Source organism: Atractosteus spatula, chromosome 6 (genome assembly GCF_055471065.1).
Source record: "Atractosteus spatula isolate fAtrSpa1 chromosome 6, fAtrSpa1.hap1, whole genome shotgun sequence".
NCBI lineage: Eukaryota > Metazoa > Chordata > Actinopteri > Semionotiformes > Lepisosteidae > Atractosteus > Atractosteus spatula.
The window spans coordinates 56,115,850-56,135,648 of record NC_142711.1 but is presented as its reverse complement, the minus strand read 5'-3'; the positions used below and the strand labels follow the sequence as shown (position 1 = coordinate 56,135,648).

At 34.8% G+C, this 19,799-nt stretch overlaps 1 protein-coding gene across 1 annotated transcript in view; it reads right to left on the bottom strand.

The window, feature by feature from the left end:
* Nucleotides 1-5,864: 5,864 nt before the first annotated feature.
* The window catches only part of ralylb (RALY RNA binding protein like b), a 53,878-nt gene continuing 39,943 nt past the window's right edge, over nt 5,865-19,799 (bottom strand). Inside the window, exons 4-7 of the mRNA XM_088918908.1 lie at nt 17,796-17,959; nt 10,885-10,998; nt 9,979-10,148; nt 5,865-6,847 (exon numbers count right to left, since the gene is read on the bottom strand). Coding sequence (XP_088775034.1) covers nt 6,806-6,847; nt 9,979-10,148; nt 10,885-10,998; nt 17,796-17,959 — 490 coding nt within the window. The 3' untranslated portion in view covers nt 5,865-6,805. The remainder of the gene's footprint in view (nt 6,848-9,978; nt 10,149-10,884; nt 10,999-17,795; nt 17,960-19,799) is intronic.

Below are 19,799 nucleotides of genomic sequence, written 5' to 3'. Positions count from 1 at the left end.
AAGACAAACATGCCAAATGTACTGGTATTGGCATGGTTTGTTGTAGACAGGTAAATCTGCAACCTGGGCTGGTGTCTGTATACTGCAGCAGTTAAAAGTGCTCATGGAGATTCATGACAGAGGTGTTGGAACACTTTTCATTAGATTGTGTACTTGCAGCCAGAAAGCAGAACATAGTATAACAGAAAGAACAGATTCCCTTCTTGTCTCGCAGAATTGGGAGTTGGTAGATCACCTCTAACTAAAAACTTTAAAGCAAGAGTGTCTACCTGTGCAAGCATGTACAACAGGTTTAACTGAATGTAACACTGAAACAGGAACAGCAACTGGCAGGACCAGAGAGCACAAAGAACAGTTTATTCTCAGTCTAGACTCCATCATTACTTCAACATAGCTTTACGTAAATGATTAAGTCTGCTTAAGGCCCTTCTATTCTATATGCTCAGAGTCCATGGCCATTACAGCAACAACAGGCATAGTCCAACAATAGTTGGGGCCATTTTCTATACACCAGTATGATATTGTAAGTGCTAGGTACAATATCAGGATTATACCCTTTAATAGAGGAATTGTTTCAGTGTGATGCTGCTCATACAACATAAATTGTATTACCTGTTGAATTCCATCTTACGGTTACCTTAAGTTTGGCTGCTAATGTGTGTGGATTGTTGGGTTAAGTGTGCTGCTGCATTGAAAATGCAACTCCTATACATGCTGTAAAACAAAAATGTTTCCCAATACATTGCGTAACAATGAATGCCAATTATGTTTGTGGCAAAGGACACCGTTTATTAAAATGGGAAAGAGTATCAAAGCGCAGACTCCTAATTCAAATGTGTTGGCAATGTCACCAAGCCCTATAAATGACAAAAGCAATTTGAGAGCATTGTGGCTTGTGATGATGAGGATGAAGGATATTTCCATCCTCTGTTTTCTAACCGCAAAATATACCAACACTGAGCACACAGGATACAATTACAATAATAACCACACAAAAATAAATCTTATGTGGACCATATGAAATGTGCATAGAATCCCTGTAAATGTACTTTAGAGCACAGCGCACATCTGGTGATGGTGTTCAATATTTATCCAAAAAGTGATTGAAGGTATAAATGTTTTTTTTTTCCTGATTACATATGCCAGCCGAAAACAGCAGGTGTTGATCTGCCTTCTGCTGTTGATAAACAGAAGCACTGCAAAACTCTGCAGTGTAAATCATACAGTAATTTATGCAAAATATGAGAGATGCTGCCCCAAACATACTTTATATTTATTACATGTGTAATAAACCAAGAGTGGTGATATGAAATACTGATTATAGACTACACTAACACAAATTCTAATAAATTAGAAATGAAATAAAATAAATGAAAATAAATAATAACCCCAATTTAAAATAACAGATAAAATGCCTCCAATAGTCAGGAATAAAAACTGGCTAAGCATAGTATGTTTGTTTCCATGTATAAACAGTATTTAAGGTGACACAATATTGTAGACAAAAACATAGAAGCTAAAGGCTCTACTAAACTATCATTTACAAAGACTGCAAGTCCCTGAGTCCAGGGATGTCTCTAAACCAGCATCCCAAAGATACGAGCATCAGCCTGGTGGGTATTAGATGAAAATAAACACAAAAATATTTTTACAGTATGTACATGCTAGCTCCCCTGCCCCTAAATTTACTTCAGGTCTCATCAGATCTTAAAAGTATCTGGTGAGCGTCAGTGGATGCTTTGTTCATTTTTGGAACTCATTTTGCAGTGTCTTCTTCAGCTTTGGAAATTAAAGCAAGAGGTACACCCGACCTAGATCAACCATTCACCACTTAGCCTGCTACTTTGATTTCCTTAACTTTCACATGTCTCAGCCCAACAGTATCATCCATTCCAAGGAAAGATGTTCAGCTAAAAATTATCAACTCCAGTGCTCTGTTCCTAGCCCACTACCACTAGTCTTGTAGGCTATCCCATACTCCAGGTCTGTTTTAACAGCAGACAGACTTCTGATAAGTGGGCGGCTGCAGAGAAACCCCTTAACAACCTCAACCTGACCTGGGGACTTTCAATAAGAACCCATATAATTAATATAAAATATGATAAATAATGTGATCCAATTTTAGGCAGTATTACTGCTATTAGAAATGCAATGTATTTGAAAAATGCTATTATTGTTCTGTCCTCAAACTATAGGGGCATAATATAAAATTTGCTACAAAAGGAGTTTTTAGTTTTTTTAGGCTGTTGGTTCTTTCTCTTACATCATCATTTTTGTCAAGTAAAATTTCTAAGACCCAGCAAATTACATTACCATGATCAGTGATACTGTATATACTGTATGTCAGATAGTATGGTATTGGCTTGCCAACTTACATTTCCAACACCAATCCCAATATGACTAGCATAAGGAGTTCTTTTGTGTCAAGTACTTACTGTATCTTTGCTTACTTCTATATTGTATAATATAGAAACATACAGTATATTAACTGGTAACATGTATATCATTTTTTATCAAAACATGTTTTCTCATTGTTTTAATGCTTTGATTCTGAGCAGAATATTAGCTTTTTTCTTCTAATGAAAATTGAGATTTACATAATACAGTGTTACGACCCCAAGTGTCTAGGGGTAAAGGGGTGTAACATTTAGGATAATTCTTTTGGAAGCAGGGGGGGTTTTGGTGAGGGACTAGGAAGCATGATAACAAGGGTAAGGAACTAGAGTGGTGCCAAAGGAAAGAAAATAACAAACAAAAATGGAGCTGGCTAGGACAGTGAGGGAAAGCTAATCTGACTACAAAAGAAAACCCGAAACACACGGTATTCGGCGTCTTCAACATCCTAGCTAACCTGCACTGACTACCCAAAACCATACAAGACAAACGGCACTCACCCGTACTAACTAGTGTACTAATACAAAATCAACTAAGTGTGTAAAGTGTACCCAGCAACCTAAACTAACCTTATACACAAAAGTTCACACAAAAACACAAGTGAACCAGGAATACAAATAAGGGAAAACAAGAGTAATCAACAGGAGCAGGGTACAAAAGAACACAAAAGTTGAACATGTAACACTGGGGCAAGGTAATGACAAAACAAGGATGAACACATAAACAAACAAAAGTACAAAGAAACTAACAAAAAACCAACAAAACAACAAAGCCGAAGCTATACGAAAATACACACACACAAAGCAAAACACACCAACAAACGAAGCCGAAGCAATAACCAGAAGCGAAGCGAAGCGAAGCGAAGCGAAGCGAAGCGAAGCGAAGCAATAACCAAAACCAAACGGGACCAAAGTCAAACAAAAGGCCTCTCCTTGCTGAAAACCTCCATGTTATATAGTGAATAAAATGAGTTCTGATTGGCTGAGGGCTGATTGATGATGACATCATATTGAAACAGTGGTGTGATGGTTGGCCAATGGGGAAGGTAGAACAATCAAGGGTCAGCAGTGTGGACATAACAGAAAAAACACACACAAAACACACACTGGGACGTAACAACAGTGTGTGCCTTGCTTTTTCTAGATGTGCACTGCAATACACTGTGGCAAGTTACTGTACAGTATATTACGTGTGCAGATGTATATATTTTCTAATATTCATGCATTGAAATCATACATTTGGAGGACTGTTCTATTATTTTTATTTGGTACAGTGTATGACTTAACTGAATATGAACTTACACATTTTTGTAGTTTACTTGATGCTATAAAGCAATCTAGTCTAGAATAGAAATCTAGTGGAATATGAAGTAGGATACTATTTATTTGGATGACCAAGATTTGACAAAACCTAAAAAATATATACTAAACCTAAAAATATACTTGGAAATGAAGTAAGAGCTTTACTGAGGCAAACTGAAACGGATTATACAGTACAAAATAATGTATCTATGTTTAATGGCAATCCTTACACTTTTATTTTGATTTTTTTCAATAACAGTAAAAATGTAAGGCAATGTGGAATATTATTAGTGTTACAATACTAAATATAAAACTGGTAAAAAACTAGAGTTTAAATTAGGTATAAATTAGGTTTAGGTATAAATTAAGACAGGCTAGTTCCTGAACGTAAATGAATTCAATCTCTTATATGTTAATACCCCATTCATTCAGAGGAATACATCAATAATGTTAATGTAGTCAGAATAAATGGGCAGTGAACTGAATGGTTCATTACCTTGAAGGGAAATGCATCTTCTCCAGCTGTGAAATTCAGATTTTTTGACAGTTCAATTAGATTAATGCTGTTTATAAACTGAAACAGTTCATACCGCAGGACATCATATCTTCATACTTCTGACAATGTTTATAGAACTCACTTAGCTGGAAGTATATTTTAAAGAATATGATACATCACACTTAAACTATTGCAACATTTAAAACTAAACTTAAATATTACACTAGCACCTCTATTAAGAAGTAAAGAGGCTCAATCTCCCTGAAAGCTTAAATTGTAAGCTTACTATCTTTTGCTGTTTCCTCATTGCAAATCCTCTTATGATCTGCACGATTTCTGTAGTTGTTCAGTTCTCAAAGCTGAATGAGAGAAGATGATGTCAGGAACTAAACTTCTTTATCCGTTTTACCACTAATACATTATTAGGTAAAGTTTTTAATTTTTGCCAATTGCAATTTCATTGATGAACACTGGTAAACTTCTCCAAATCTGAATAATGAAGCTGAAAAAAAACATTTGCAAGTATTTTGTAACTAATACAAAGTAAAGCTAAAATAAATACTTTAGGATGACAAGTTGTGTATCTTTTTGTGATGTACGAAATAACAGCATACATATATCTCCTCTAAATCTAATCTTGATGCAATAACACTCAGTCTAGATATAAACAATCACATAAGATAATACTGATACCACAGTATTGTTATTCGTTTCTACCAACTTAATACATTTTCTTAAACATTTCATCCTTTGAAGGAAACAATGTCATTATTACTTGCACTTTCATTGTGTACATGACATTTAAAATTCCTTCTGTATTGTCAGCCAAGGCAACATGGAGCATTTGACCGACTTAATGTGGAATGTTTATTTGACAGCAGAGAAAAGAGAGGTTTTTTTTTCCGTCTAGGTCAGGAAACAGTCAGAGTTAAATGTCAGAATTTTGTGTTACTGCGTAACTACATGAGTATGACACATAACTGGCATGCACATTCAATTTGGTAATTTTTGTACTTTATGGGTGGCATGTTGCGTAGTCCTGCTACCCTACAGCTCTTGAGTCCTGACTCTACTAGACTTTCTCTAGGTGTTCTGCTTTCCTTCTAACTTGCTGCCTCCTCCCACTCTATATACTTGCTGGGTTAATCCGTGCCTCTAAACTGTTCTTATGTGATTGCTTGTGTATATACAGTACAGTAGCTTACAATAGTTTGGTAGTCCTATCTAGGATGTACTCCCATCTTGTCCCAGATGATTCCAGAATAAGCTCTGGGTTGCTGTGATCCCTATCAGGAATAACAGGCTTTCTGATAATGGATGCATGGAAAATGTCTTTATTGGTTGCCATTCTGTCTGAAAAAAATCCAAGACCATTCAACTGATGAGCTCATTATCGTAAGATCTAAAATAAGGCCTTGGGTTCATTCTATTTTGCAAGCTTGGCTGAAGATGTCTCATATTTCTCAGTACATGTTTGAATCTTGTCTTCCAAAAAATCTAAGCTATTCAAATATATAAGAAATATTGTATTTACTTACAGATGATCTGTTCTCCAAATTTGTATTTTTATATTAAATGGTCAACTTATGAGTGTAATTCATACTCTTCAGTGGGATGATTCCAACATTTATATACCTGTGTTTAATTTAATAAGACACAGCTTCAAAAAAATAATGGCTATTAATCAGTTTTTAATAAACACATACTAGTCTTTATAAACAGAAATATATGGTACAAAAGAAAAAAATAAAGACTGAAGAACACTTAATAAACAATGAAAAATAAAAGTAAAAGGTTTATTCCCATCTAACATTGTTTTAAAAATGTCATTTCCAATACACACGGTTTCCAATACACAATATACACTAAATATTAAATTTGTGCAGCAGCCATATCACCCTGCAACTCACAAATGGTAACCCACTGAAGCTAAGCAGGTGAGATCCTGGTCAGTACCTGGATGAAGACCTCCTGGGAAAAACTAAGGTTGCTGTTGGAAGTGATATTAGTGGGGCCAGTAGCGGGCGCTCACCCTGCGGTCTGTGTGGGTCCTAATGCACCTGTGTAGTGCCGGGGACACTATACTGTAAAAAGGTTATGTCCTTCGGATGAGACGTAAAACCAAGGTCATGACTCTATGTGGTCTTTAAAAATCCAGGGCATTTCTCAAGAAGAGTAGGGGTGTTACCCCAGCATCCAGGCCAAATTTCTCATTGGCCTTTACCAGTTATGACCTCCTAGGCTTCATCAATCTGATCTCCTCCCCACTGATAGCTGGTGTGTGATCAAACTGGCACACTATGGCTGCAATCACATCAGCCAGGTAATTGCTGCACATGGGGAGTCCCCATTAACTATAAAGTACTTTGAGTGGAGTCTCCAGAAAAGTGTTATATAGGTGTAAGCAATTATTAAATTATTATTTTGCCATTCAAGGGTTGAGCACAAATTTTAAACAACTGAAGTTTCACCTATTTAATAAATTATACTGTACATGCAATTTATTTTTTTTCTTTTGAGCATAATAATAATAATATAATGAGGAGAAGAAAAAAGAATAGATTATATTTATAAATAGAAACAAAAAGAAAATCTTACCATTTTGTTTTTTTTCTCAGTTACTGCTGTCTTCTATGTCTGATACATGGCTGTCTATCTGAATAACAAACACATTAATATTTTTATATGTATTTATTAATTAAAATGTATACAAAATACATATCTTCAATGATGTTATGTACAAAAAACTCTATTTACTATATTATGGGACCCTGCTCCCTTTATTATATTTACAATACTCAATCACTCATTTACATTAATTGAGTAGCATCTTTTAATACAACATAAAGGAGAATACCGATAATCATTACCAAAGTTGCATTACAAAAGTTGCCTATTTCAGACTGTTTGTGCTCAACTAGATTTTCTTTTTTAAATTGAACACAATATACACATTACCATTTTAAATCTAAAGGTCCCATTCACTTAAGGATTTTAATAGAAGAGATATTAACCAGGTTAACACCATCCAAAGACATGCATCTTATAAACTGAAACTGAATGAATGTGTTATTCATTAAGTGAAACACTCCATTATCATTATGTGTGCTACAAAATTCATTAGCAGAGCAAAACAGGTCTCATTTTAAGGTAAGCAGCAGATACTAGCAAAGCTCTTCTAATAAGTGCATATTGGACATACAATATAAAGTGCATCATAATATAGACCACTGGCTACAAAGAACGAAGCAAAAGTTGAGGAAGTTTGAGGGAAGAGTATGGCAGACAGCATTCAGAAGCAAATGCTATTTGTAAAATAAAAACAACAGCAAAAGAAAATTTGACCAGCAAAAAATATTTCCTACAATTTTAATAAAAAATCTGAAATGTAATGTGAAATATATTGTTCATAGAATATATGTGCTGAAAAGTAAGAAGAAATCATTCAAATATTTGCGCCCTCAAAAAGGCATTAGCAAAATAACAGTGAATTTAGTTTGCCTCAAAAATCCTGTTGTACAGTGTTATGAATCTGGAGTGACTTCACAGGTTAAAAACAGGCAGGAAAATGCAAAATGAAAGATTTAGAACATATATCAACAACTCTGTGCTCATTATGAGTATTTTTTTATCTGACAAATAGACATTTTTGTCTTGCTCTCAAATTTCTGGGTATTACTGTCCATCACTTTTTCCTCTTTGATAATGATACCCTTTCCTATTAGCATGAAATGAGTCGACAATGAGCAAAAAACCTTTGTACTGATAGACAGTATTATCTAAGAAGGATCTATCATCTCATAACACCTGCTTCCCTTCACCACCTTATGGTTTGCATGGTTTACTGAATACTGTGTGCATATCATTTCTACCATTAGTGCTGTCTTTGCACTTCATTTGCGTACATTACCATATTTTTGCAGATGCTAGTGATCTAGCATCATCTTATTTTAAGGTGTGTTAATGAGTATATTATGCTTTAAAATGCATTTTATTATGTTTGATGAATATGGAATTTAACAGCATGCACATTATCCTTCATTGAGATGTGTCTTATTACATAGGAACTGTTGGTAAATGAGGACTTAAGAGCACACATCATCAAGGAATATTCATAAATTGTTAAGAAGTAAAACACCCCAATGTTATTAACTGAAAAGGCCTTTATATCTGTTGGCTTTCACATCCAAACTTTTAGAATATCAGGGAAATTCACCCAGCTACCTATAAATGTTATAACCATCTGCTTTTCCCAAGCTCTTAAAAGTTAGTCACCTGTTAAGCATTTTCTAAAGGCTCTTTTTTAATCCCCTTGTTTTGCAGTTATATTTTTATATTTAGTATTTTTCTTAAAATTTAAACTTTCCAATCTGGCCACTCAATTTGGAATAACAAATTGTTTTAAGACTCATCTTATGGCTCGAATTACAGTGCTATACAGGATAAATGACGACCTGCAGAGATGTTTTCTGCCCACCAGAGCAGTCTATTTGACATACTCAAATCAACACAGTGCCTTACAGAGAATTAGCACAGACTCAAGGAGGAGCAACTCTTACTGACATCACTGCAAGCCTGCAGGCATCTGCAATGTAGTGAGAGGTGGCTCTTGGAGGAAGCCCCCATCTTGGCTCAAAACCAATGCCTGTCGGTAGGGCCCTGAGCCAAAATGGCCACCCAGTAACTATAAATTGCTGCAGACTGAGAAACAGCTGCAATTATTGAGCACTTAGAAGGAATGGAATTCCATGGGAGGGAATGAGCTGTTGGAATTCACCGTAGAATTACCCACACCTCTTAGGGTAGCCAGGAGGCTTTTAAGGCAACTTAGGCAACAGGGTGTTCAGGTAGCCTGTTGCCTGGTCCAGCTGAATTGCCATAGAAGGGCTTTTAACCCTGTCAACCAGGACTGACAGGATACTAACACCTGGAAAAATGGTGCATTGCCTAGCAAGGTAGCAGGGTATCTTCTCAGAGACAAGAGAGAAGACATCAAAATTGCACATAGTGAATCATTAGTACACCTTAAATAATGTAGATTAGTTTAGGGGATAATGAGCAAAGAGTGAAAACATATGTAACAGTGTAACATATGTGATAGTAAAGAGAAACTGGGCACCACAAAGTAAGAAAGCTCTATGCCTAGTGATCAGTGAAGAGGGGAGAGAGTCAATGAAGTGAGTAAGAGGACTAGGGACCATGGAGGGAGTCAGAATGAGTACTCCATTGCCTAGTTGAGACACACACCTAAAGATAGTGTGAGAAGACTAAAGAGACTCAGAGAGTGTGGTGAAACAGAAGGAATGTTTGTGAGACTAGAACAGGAACCGGGAAGACCTGAAAGTAGAAGGAGTCTGCTCAGTCTTTCCTGGAATGGAAAGAACATAAGACACCAAGGATCCTGAAGAGGATCCAAACACAATAGTTAAACCAGGGGCAGCCAGCTAAAATGCCACAAGATAAAGTGACATAATGAGACATTCTTCCAATAACCCTGGTCAAATTATGCCAACCCTGGCAAAGCAGTTTGATGGATCTGAATCACAACTGGATGGCGAACTGATCCAGAACTCTCGTTAAAATGTATCTTTCTGTACTTGCTCAACTCTGTTATTCCTTCCTTTTTGGAATATCGTTTTTTTTCCTGATTGCAGTTTTTGTCCCAGTGCAAAAATTTCACACATTTTCTAACCCACTTTTAAAATTAAGCTTTATTCCAATGAAACACATACAACATTTTCTGGTATAATCAGCTAAATAAACACATTGGAACATAAACTATTTTACCAGATCATTGCTGCCTTCCTCATCATAGTCATCCTCAGCACCGTCAGTCATCTCCCCTGCTTCTGTATCCAGTGCTACTTCCCCAGCCTCCTCAGTCGAGTTGTCTGCATTCTCAGATATGGATCCCTCATGAAGAGACTCGCAGTTATCTTCATATTTCCTCTGAGCTTCTGCAAAGATGCAGTGAAATATATAAAAGCAGGATTATGCAAATCAGTCAGGACATAGCCACTAAAAGTCAGCACAAACTGAAGACAAGGATTTAATCAAATGTAAGTTAAGCTAGTCTTCCAAAGAAGCACTGGTTGGGACTTAAAATAAAGGCTTTTCAATGTTTATATGGAGAAGTGGTTGCATCGGATCTCATCATGTCCATGCTAATCTAATGGAAATGAAGCAAGGAATTCTGTGGAAACCATTATTTTAGCAAGAAATCCTGCACTAGCGTTTTCTTAAGGCTTCCCTTCTGTTTTTTTTCTATTGATTAAAGGTGTAGTTTAGGTAGATGAATAAATGTATTATATGCAACAAAGAATGGTGTCAGAAAGGTTTATTATTTATGACCATTTAAGTGACAAAATTACTACAGGTACTGTTTGTTAATGCATTTGAAAGGCATTTTTTTAAAGGTATAGAAGCTTTAAAGATTCATATTTTCAGTAGCAACAGTATATTATTATAATACTTATCTTCTTCTGCATATGTTACATTTTGCTTTTTAGTTATTAGCTTTAGAATCACTATTGAATAAACAACTTTGATAACTTTAATAACTATTTCTGCAATCACATTAATCTATTATAAGATTTAGAGACTTCTTAAAAATCTCAAATGTGTCAAAGTGATAACTAAGTGCAATTTAACTTATTTGCTTGTGGGCTAATTCTAAGGATGAGTTCTACATACCAGTCTCTGATCTCTGCTGCTTCTCAATCTTCTCCAGTCTGCTCAACAAAGAGTCAATCTTCATTTTAATCTGCAGCAGTTCCCTTTTGATTGTCTGCAACTGATCAGTTTTCACTGCAAACACAAGTTTATTTACATTAAAGCAACATGCACACTTGGTGGTTATCTGGAGTAAGAGTAAAAAACCCATTAATTCCTTTTCATGCATATTTTCCTTCATTTTAGATAATGTTAGCTCATATCTGTTTCAGACTCATTTCTTTTAGAATTTATGCATACATACTAATGCATGGTGCTGTTGGATCCAGCTGAGAGCTTGCATGGAATTTCAAATTCCCTTAAAAAAACAAAACCATTCCAAGAATCCTGCTGTTTTATATCTCTTTAGGATGAATAAGCAAAATGTTTTGCATTCATTACTGCAAAAAGCACTGTCTTTTGCCTTCACATTTTCATATGTGCCAGTATCTACAGGCTTTTTTTTTCAAAATTTAACTCCTTTGCAAGGTTTGCTTCATATTATTCAACAACAAATTATTCCACATCACAAAAATCTAAAAAGCCATCATCTAACAAATCAGCAGCGAAAGGAAATATAAAAGGTCTCTAGAATTGGAAGTTTGAAACTTTCAATGTTGACTAGTGTATGGAAATACATGTGGAAAAACAGAATTAATGGTAGAGTGAATTAACATAAGAACATAGAGATTACAAACAAACGTAGGGTATTCAGATCAGCTAGTCTATTTGATAGGCAGTAGCTATTTGATTTGAGGATTTCATCCAGCTACTTTTTGACAAAATCCAGGGTTTCAACTTCAACGATATGGCAAGATAGCTTGTTCCATACTCCCACAACCAGTTATGTAAAGAAACGGCTTAAAAAGTCTTTCTTCACACTTGCAGTGTTGTTTACTGAAGAAGTTCAATTGGTTGCCTCTGTAACTGCCTTTGAGGATTTTGAATAATTGAATTGATCAATTCAAGCTTTCATAATTCTCATCCCTCCCTCCCCCCCAAAAAAATGTCAAAGTATGAAGTCAGCTTAAAAAAATAAAATCCAAACATGGTCACGAGTTAGAAGAGACGTAATTTCCCTTAGTTTTCACTTGGTGTGCCCTGTTTAGTGTTGCACTGTTGATTCTGAAGAAATCCAATGCATCCTTGATGCTTTGAATACTTGAATTGCAACCTGAAGTCGCGCTGATGATACACTGGGAGCACAGACAATCTTGCACCACGGAGGACAGGGTGAAGCCACCTCTCAGCAGAAAAATTCTAGTGGAAGTGTGAGAGATTGGGATCTAACCTTCCTAATGAATTTCTATTATGATTTTTGTTGTAACTCCTTCAGTCATAATTGGTACGTAAAATTTGGTTAGTGAAAAGCACAAAAAAACATTACATTTCCCTAAAATCTTTTGTACAAAAACATTTTGAAGAATGTAACCAAAACAATACAGAAGTATATTATGTAAGCCCCTTTTTAAAAAGACACCTTGCAGTATCTCATGAGAGAGACAGTTCCGAAGCCTTGGGGTACAGACATTAAAAGTGGGCATCAGCCAAGAAGTCAGGGACTAGAAAGTTTCTTCAGACTGCCTGTCTGAAGAAACTGAAAGCATGATTCTCCTTAGATGACCAATCTGCTCATGTAGTTACTGGAGGAGTTGGAATTGCTTGTTAAAGCTGAAGGCAAGGGTAACCTCATGCAATTCTATAATAGGCACAGACTTAATCATGTCCTACATCTCACTTTTTCTGAAGCTACTGCCTTTGAAATCAACCTTTTTAGAAAATAATGAAATATTCTGTTAGACATCAAGCTGAATTTCTTAAATGTACATCTAAGCAGAATTGTAACTTTAATGGTAATCAACCTAGCAGTTTACTATCTTTGAGACTCTGCACCAATGAACACTTTGAAGATATTCCTGTCATTAGATCAATACTGGTCACAGTCTAATCCAGTGCAGATAACACTCTACATTTCACATTTTATCCTAAATCATATAGTTCACAGTTGATATCTCTAGTTTACCTAGCATTTTTCTTGAAAAACTGACTATACTCTACGTACCTACAGTATATATACTGTATACTGTATATTGTCTGAACTAAAGAAGGCAGTTCAGAAGATGGAAAAATAAATATAGTGGTATTTATCCTCAACTTTTTTAACCCCAATGAGTTTTCCTATTGCTTGAAATGCTACTACTGAGAATCAATGCTGCTATTATATCCCTAATTCTCCCATCTTTACAATTTGCTCCTTTACCCCTCTAAATGCTAAGATTTATTGGTTGGATGCCAAATATGACCTAATTAGTAAACCACAATCAGACAGGCTTTATTAAAGGGCATTCTACATTTGCCTCTCTCTACTTTCTACACACATTTATTAGAATTACCTCCCACTAAGCACTTTGTTCATGGCTGAGGAGGCTCTTAAACAGCTTGATCAGTTTTTCATCCCATGGGTTGGAGATCAGGTTATATTAATACTGTTGAAATATGAGATAAACTTTCAGAAAACAGGTAGTCAGTGCTCTTCCCAGTTCGTGTTTCTAGTAGCACTTTTCATGTGTGCCCACTTTCGACTTTGTTGTTTGCCTTGTCTTTGAAACCATTCACTCAATCCACATTTTCAACCCTGATTTCTCTTAACAATACTAGGAATTACATTGCTCTATGCTAAATGAATTAAGTATGTAGAGAAGGCTAATTAATTCATTCGTCCAATGCTGTGGGAAAAACCGGGCTTCCAATTGTGTCAACGGGAAAACACTTCAGCTACCTCTTTACTGAGATTTACAGTACTTTTCTTTAAATGCCAATAAAAGGGAAGAACTTTAATATTTTTTTTAAACAACCAGACACTGATGTGAACAGATTCCACATACCTTCATGCATAATAAAAATAATAAAAATCTCCATAATAAAAATAAATGTTTCTTTGCTTGAATTTCTTTATTTTTATAATCTTTCTTCACCTTTAGGATACCAGGATAGATTGCATCCTAGAATATACTGTATATATATGTTTATATAGGAAGGGAAACAGCCGCATATTAGACTTTCCACCCTCTAGTGTGAAAGATCTGCTGGTGATCTAGCTCTACTAAACTTTAAATTTTATTTCTAACCCTCTGTTTTACATTCACTATTTAGTTTAATACTGGCATACGTATTTTAGTGTCCACTTGAAAGTTTGATGTCTCCATGTAGACTCCAGGAATTAATTTATACTAGTGATCTATACTAGTATTCTTAGAACTATACATTGAGATTTTATCCTATAATTCTGTCTTTTACTAAATTTAACATACTAGAAAGTCACAAAATCTCAGAAGACATAGTATCCCCATTCCCCTATTTTCCATGATCATAATAAACTCCCAATCATCTTTTCAGTTCATTTTTTAATACTATATAGACTGGCATCTACAAGTGACTCATATAACACTATGTACTGTAGGAACAATAGATTTGAATAATCTTCAGAAAAACCTCCATTCACAAACATCTCTGAAAATAGAAAAAATGTTTTAATTCAATGGGTATCAGGAAGATTTAAAAAAAGAAGAGATATGTAAATATCTCAAAATACAGTACTGACTTTCTCTATTCACGTGATAATTTTAAAAGAAGTTTTGGGTTCACAGTCTAAGCTGGTATATTGACATATTAACTGCCAGAACCATATACTGTATAGTCATCTACAGTATTTTGTTATAGGCTAAAACAAAAATCATCTAATGATTTCCATGAATAAGATCTATAATCTTGAAACCCTGTTGTCTGTGATTTTTTATGTTTTGGCAAGATATCAGATAAATCTATTCCAGTGTGGGAAAACAATATGTTTATAAATTAGAAACTGTTGTTTATCTTATAAATCTTAACTTCAATTTGTGACACGTTTTCAGATGATGTCAATAAACAAGTACAGTACATTTTTATTTCACAATTGCTAAATCACTTTCATACTAATTATGGCTTATGTATGAGAATATTAAACATTGTAAATGTGCTTTTGTAACCTTTTATCCTATTTTTTATCCTTCATGCTTTCTTATTTTTCCACACACAGGAACATTGTTACTTTGAAATACAGCAGCAAGGCACAGCTTTACAATGAGAATAGCCTTCCATATTAATGTGTAAATATGCATGTGTATTATTCCATACAAATATTGTACAATAACACATTTATTTTGTACCCTAATAAAAGACCTGCTTGGATATACACCGGATCTGAATCCATGTGGTTTAATCATTAGGGATACAGAAACATTTTTTTTTATTCCAGGAGAAATCAAGAATTACTGAAGATTTAGACAATGACTGAACAAGAGGTTGGCTGCACACTTGATGATTGTGACTGAAAGGAGTACATATTGTATGTCCCAAATCAAGTTATTCATTACCAAATTCAAAGATAATTTACATATTAATTTCCTGCCTTACATAAACTAAGAAAATTGTATATACTAGGGCAAAGAGTGAATTATTAACACATCTTGTGCGATACAAGCCTGTAATGTTAAAAATATCTAAAAAGGATAAAAAAATTAATTAAACTAGACTCTTTTAGACCAAATCTTTTTACTACGTTCCTTATTTTAGGTATACATTGTTATTAATGTAACCTTACAATTCAAAAATGTTTTTCCCAGTATAAAAGAGCAATTTGCAATTTATATTTTCATCTGAATTGCATGTCTAATTGAAGAACATTAACTCAGTGTTAACTGTAAGTCCACCGTGGAACTTCCTGCTTTCTCTGTATTGTTTTACAGATAGGAGGCTCACACACATGCATCTGCTCAACCTCATCTCACTTCCTGAAGTCAACAGAAGTCTACAACATGGACTTCAGTTATGTGAAAGGATCAGAATCAATCTCCTTTCTTAGACCAAAACAAGAAAAATAATTCCACAGGGATGTCAAGCATAAAAATGCCTTGCCTCACTGCTCTTTCAGGCTTTATTATTTTCGCTGCAGCATTTGGCTCATAACAAAGAATGTCTTAAAGGCAAACAACATTTTAAAAGTATTTGACTACAAAATATTTTTTTATTTCTTTCTTTTGAAAAGAGAAAATTTTTTTGAAAAAATAGCAAAGCTGTAGATTGTTCTTTTTATTTACCGCATTATTTTTAAAGTTTTTTAAAAAAAATGTTGATCAAATAATTATTCACAAAATTGACTTAAAACCCTTATATTTTCCATCAAGTCTTTGATTACATCTTTTTACGGTTTATTTGTCTTTGTAAAATGAAAAAAAAATGGATGCATTAATCTCTGTAAAACATTGCTTGTGGCATTCCATATTTTTTTTGTTGTCCAGTAACTGCACTATTCATTTGTGAGAGCTATGGTTTGAGTTTTATAAGCTGTTGCATGTAAGCAAAAACTCCAGAGACAGAGTAAAATATGGATGCTTGTCTGTCACAAGCCACTGAGAAGATTGTGCTCACCTGCAGGTACACTATTTCACAATGTTTTCCTACAATAGTGAGACATGGGATACAAAGCAACACAACTGTGTATTCATCCCTGTTGTAGACTGAACTGTGTCTAAACAGTGAACAAACCAAATGATGCTGATGTGAAAGTAACATACAGGAAGTCTTACACTATAAACAGTTATAATCTTACAAGTTACTGTGAATGCTTTTGTCATCAACCACCTTATTAATGAAATTTAATAGAAAGAGTCATCTTTATGGGAAATACTAGCAGGAAACTTAGTCATTCTGATACTGACTATTGCATTTTCAGACATATTTATGTTCCTGCCAATGAAATCTCCAGTTAACACTAGCTTTCAGTAGTTAGCTGCACTAAGTCTAAATTATATGTTTTGTCAGATGCACTTCAGAGCTACACATTGTGTGGGCTTTCCTTATTGTCTCCAAGACACATAACAAGAAGGAATTACTCACCTTTGAATTTGGGGGCTATACTTAGGATTAAGACATGAGCAAGGATAAAGGTGTCTGAGTTATGGTCAGAGTCAGTAGTGTTAATGTTAATTAAGTTAGTGTGTAGCAGTGTGGCCAAGTTAAAAAAAAATGTTTTGTTATGTGAATGACATTAGTAAATATTTTACTACAGCAAGCTAATCATAGACCCACAGACATTTGTATCCTTAGTTTAAAATATGTGCTCATTTATATGAGGAATAAACTATACTTATTTAGTAATTCAATATTTTCAAACTTCAGTGAACATAGATTTATTTATAGCTACCTATGAAAGTGATGACGTACATTAAAGAAAATTCCTCAGTGTTTGCCTCACAAAACACACAATTTTTGTCTAAAGAAAACTGCTGAAATGGAAACTAACTTGGCATTTCTAATGCAAGCTCAGCAACTCATTTTTCCCAGGCCAATACAATGAAAACTAGACTATACTAGAAAACAATTAATTTCATTGTTTGGACATTTCAGAAAAGATTTTATTTTAAGATCAGTTGGCCCAGTCACTTACCAGCTTTGAGACCCCACAATAATGAATGTTTTTCAGATATTACTACCATTAGATTGGTGGAAGCAAAATTACTGGTAAATCTTATACAGATAAAATATACAAAAATACACAGTTTTTTTCCAAAGTTATACAGTCTAAACATTAAAACGATGGGGGTGGCTAAGGAAGGTTGATTCAGGTGGAGTAGATTTTTGAGATTTTGTGCTTTTCTACAGGTACAATATAAAGCATTGGCGTCATAATCACTATTTTACAGCTTGAATATCTTCTGGTGCCAATTTGTCTTTTTTCATGTAACCCCTGTACCTGTAGTCTCATATTTGAAGCTGCTGTATATTTTTTCTTTCAGTTTCTTTAGATCTGGCATTTAAAATGAAATGAGATGAGCAGAGTAATTTTTATGTCTTACACTTGAGTCCCGAGGACAAGGTGCTGCTGGTAGTGACTCTGGACGATCCTTTGGCTGGGAAGGTGGTCTTTCCTCGGCGAGTGGATGAAATAGCAACACGGGAACGCTTCAGTGGGATCACAGCCCGAGGTGGTTGGGCCAGCCGACCATGGTAATCAAAAATCCTAGAGAGAAAAGAATAAATCTTGTTTTGTAAGTTTAAGAGAAAATGCCATTCAAATATCTAAAAATGCTATCTAAAAAGCATTTTCCATGAAAATGACTTAAAAACGAACTCTTTAGATTTATGTTTTAGAACCATATAGTCACAGTAATAGCAGAACTCATTATTGAAAGCATACTATCCTGAAAACAACTGCCAGTAATTTAAAATAAGTTCAAATATCAAACACTTTAGTGTATCTGAAGGAAGGGGTAAACAAATAAGCCATGTGCTATAGATGTTCAGTAACAGAGAGAACAAACAGAATCACACTACTGTATTAACAGCATACTGCTTCAGCATATCAATGCTATGAAAACCCCTTTTGTCTTATTTTGTGTTTGGTGGGTAACTCCCCAAAGCTCGTGGGAAACATTCTACCACAATCATAGTCAGGTGAAGAACAGTAGCAGTGACTGGTTGGGTAACCTGGTAGTGATAAAGCGTGTAGCAGGTGGGAAAGTGAGCGACTGTGAGGAAGAAGTATAAAGCAACACAAGCAACAAAACTAACAACCTGGAAGTTATCGAGTAATTTTATGAAACCAGTCCCACGTAAAGTAAAAAGTGACTTGGATTTCTTGAAACACAAGTCAAAATCTTGATTGTGAACACACTTGGGTTTTGAATTTATTAAATTAATTGGTCTACATGATAAAAGAATAGACAACTGTGACAACAAGACAACAATAAATTGTTCTGTGTTTGGAAATTGATGACTTAAGGGAGACTTACAGTAATATAAGTGTAACTCTAGAAACCCAAAACATTGGTGTATAAATCAATATAAAAATACTGTAATAATGTGCTGTTAACTGTTACAATCACTAGAGAAAAACATATCTCTGTATCATTACTGTGAACATTATTAACATTATTTATTTTCCTGTCAAATGCATTAAGAACTCCTTTTCTTGTAGTCATCATGCAAAAATGAAAAATAACTCTATAGATTAATCATTAACTTCTAAACTAATACACTATTATATATATATTATATATATTATATATATTTTTATTTCTATTAAAGCAAACTCAAGCCATGCATGTTTCAGGACTTTTCACTGTTAGCTGGTATAGAATAGATATAAACACAGCAATGAATGGCAAACACTGGTCAGTCTGACAGACCAGGGGGTTAGGGTGCTGGTACAAGCAATCTTTTAATAGTCAGGTCTTAAGAATACTGACAAATGCAGCAGCAAGGTACATAAACAGTGCTTTTTTATTTATAGTGTAAGGAAAATAATCAAAATCCCAAAACACAAAACAAAAGCTTAAGCTCATCTTAGGCTCCTCTACCAATTAGAGCTCTTCTATTCTCTAATAATAACCTGGCAACTAAGCTGCTTACTGGCTTTCCAAAAACTCTCTGAGACTCTTTCTCAAAACTGTCTTCTAAAAACACAGTTCCCAGCCCCAAGGTTACATTCACAGGGTCACTTCCTTCTCTTTCTGGTGAGATCGAACAACAGATGGTCTCCCTCACTATAGTGTCTACATATAGACAGCCGATTAAACCAACCTCTGGACACCTCTGCTTCACAACCTTTAAAACTTGACTTGACCAATTGTCTTCTTCCAACTGGTCAGGTGACCTAAGGTCCTTGGTTCCAAAAAAAAATGTATTGTTTGAACAACGTCAATTTACAATATTTAATTTTTCCTCAACTCATTTGCTCCTTTATTTCTGTGAAGGCATACAGATGGGAATAATGTTTTTTTCCCTTTCTGAAGAGTGTCATTTGGTTACTTTTCAGCTATCACAACTGTATAAGAGGATGTACTGAAACTCAGAATCTT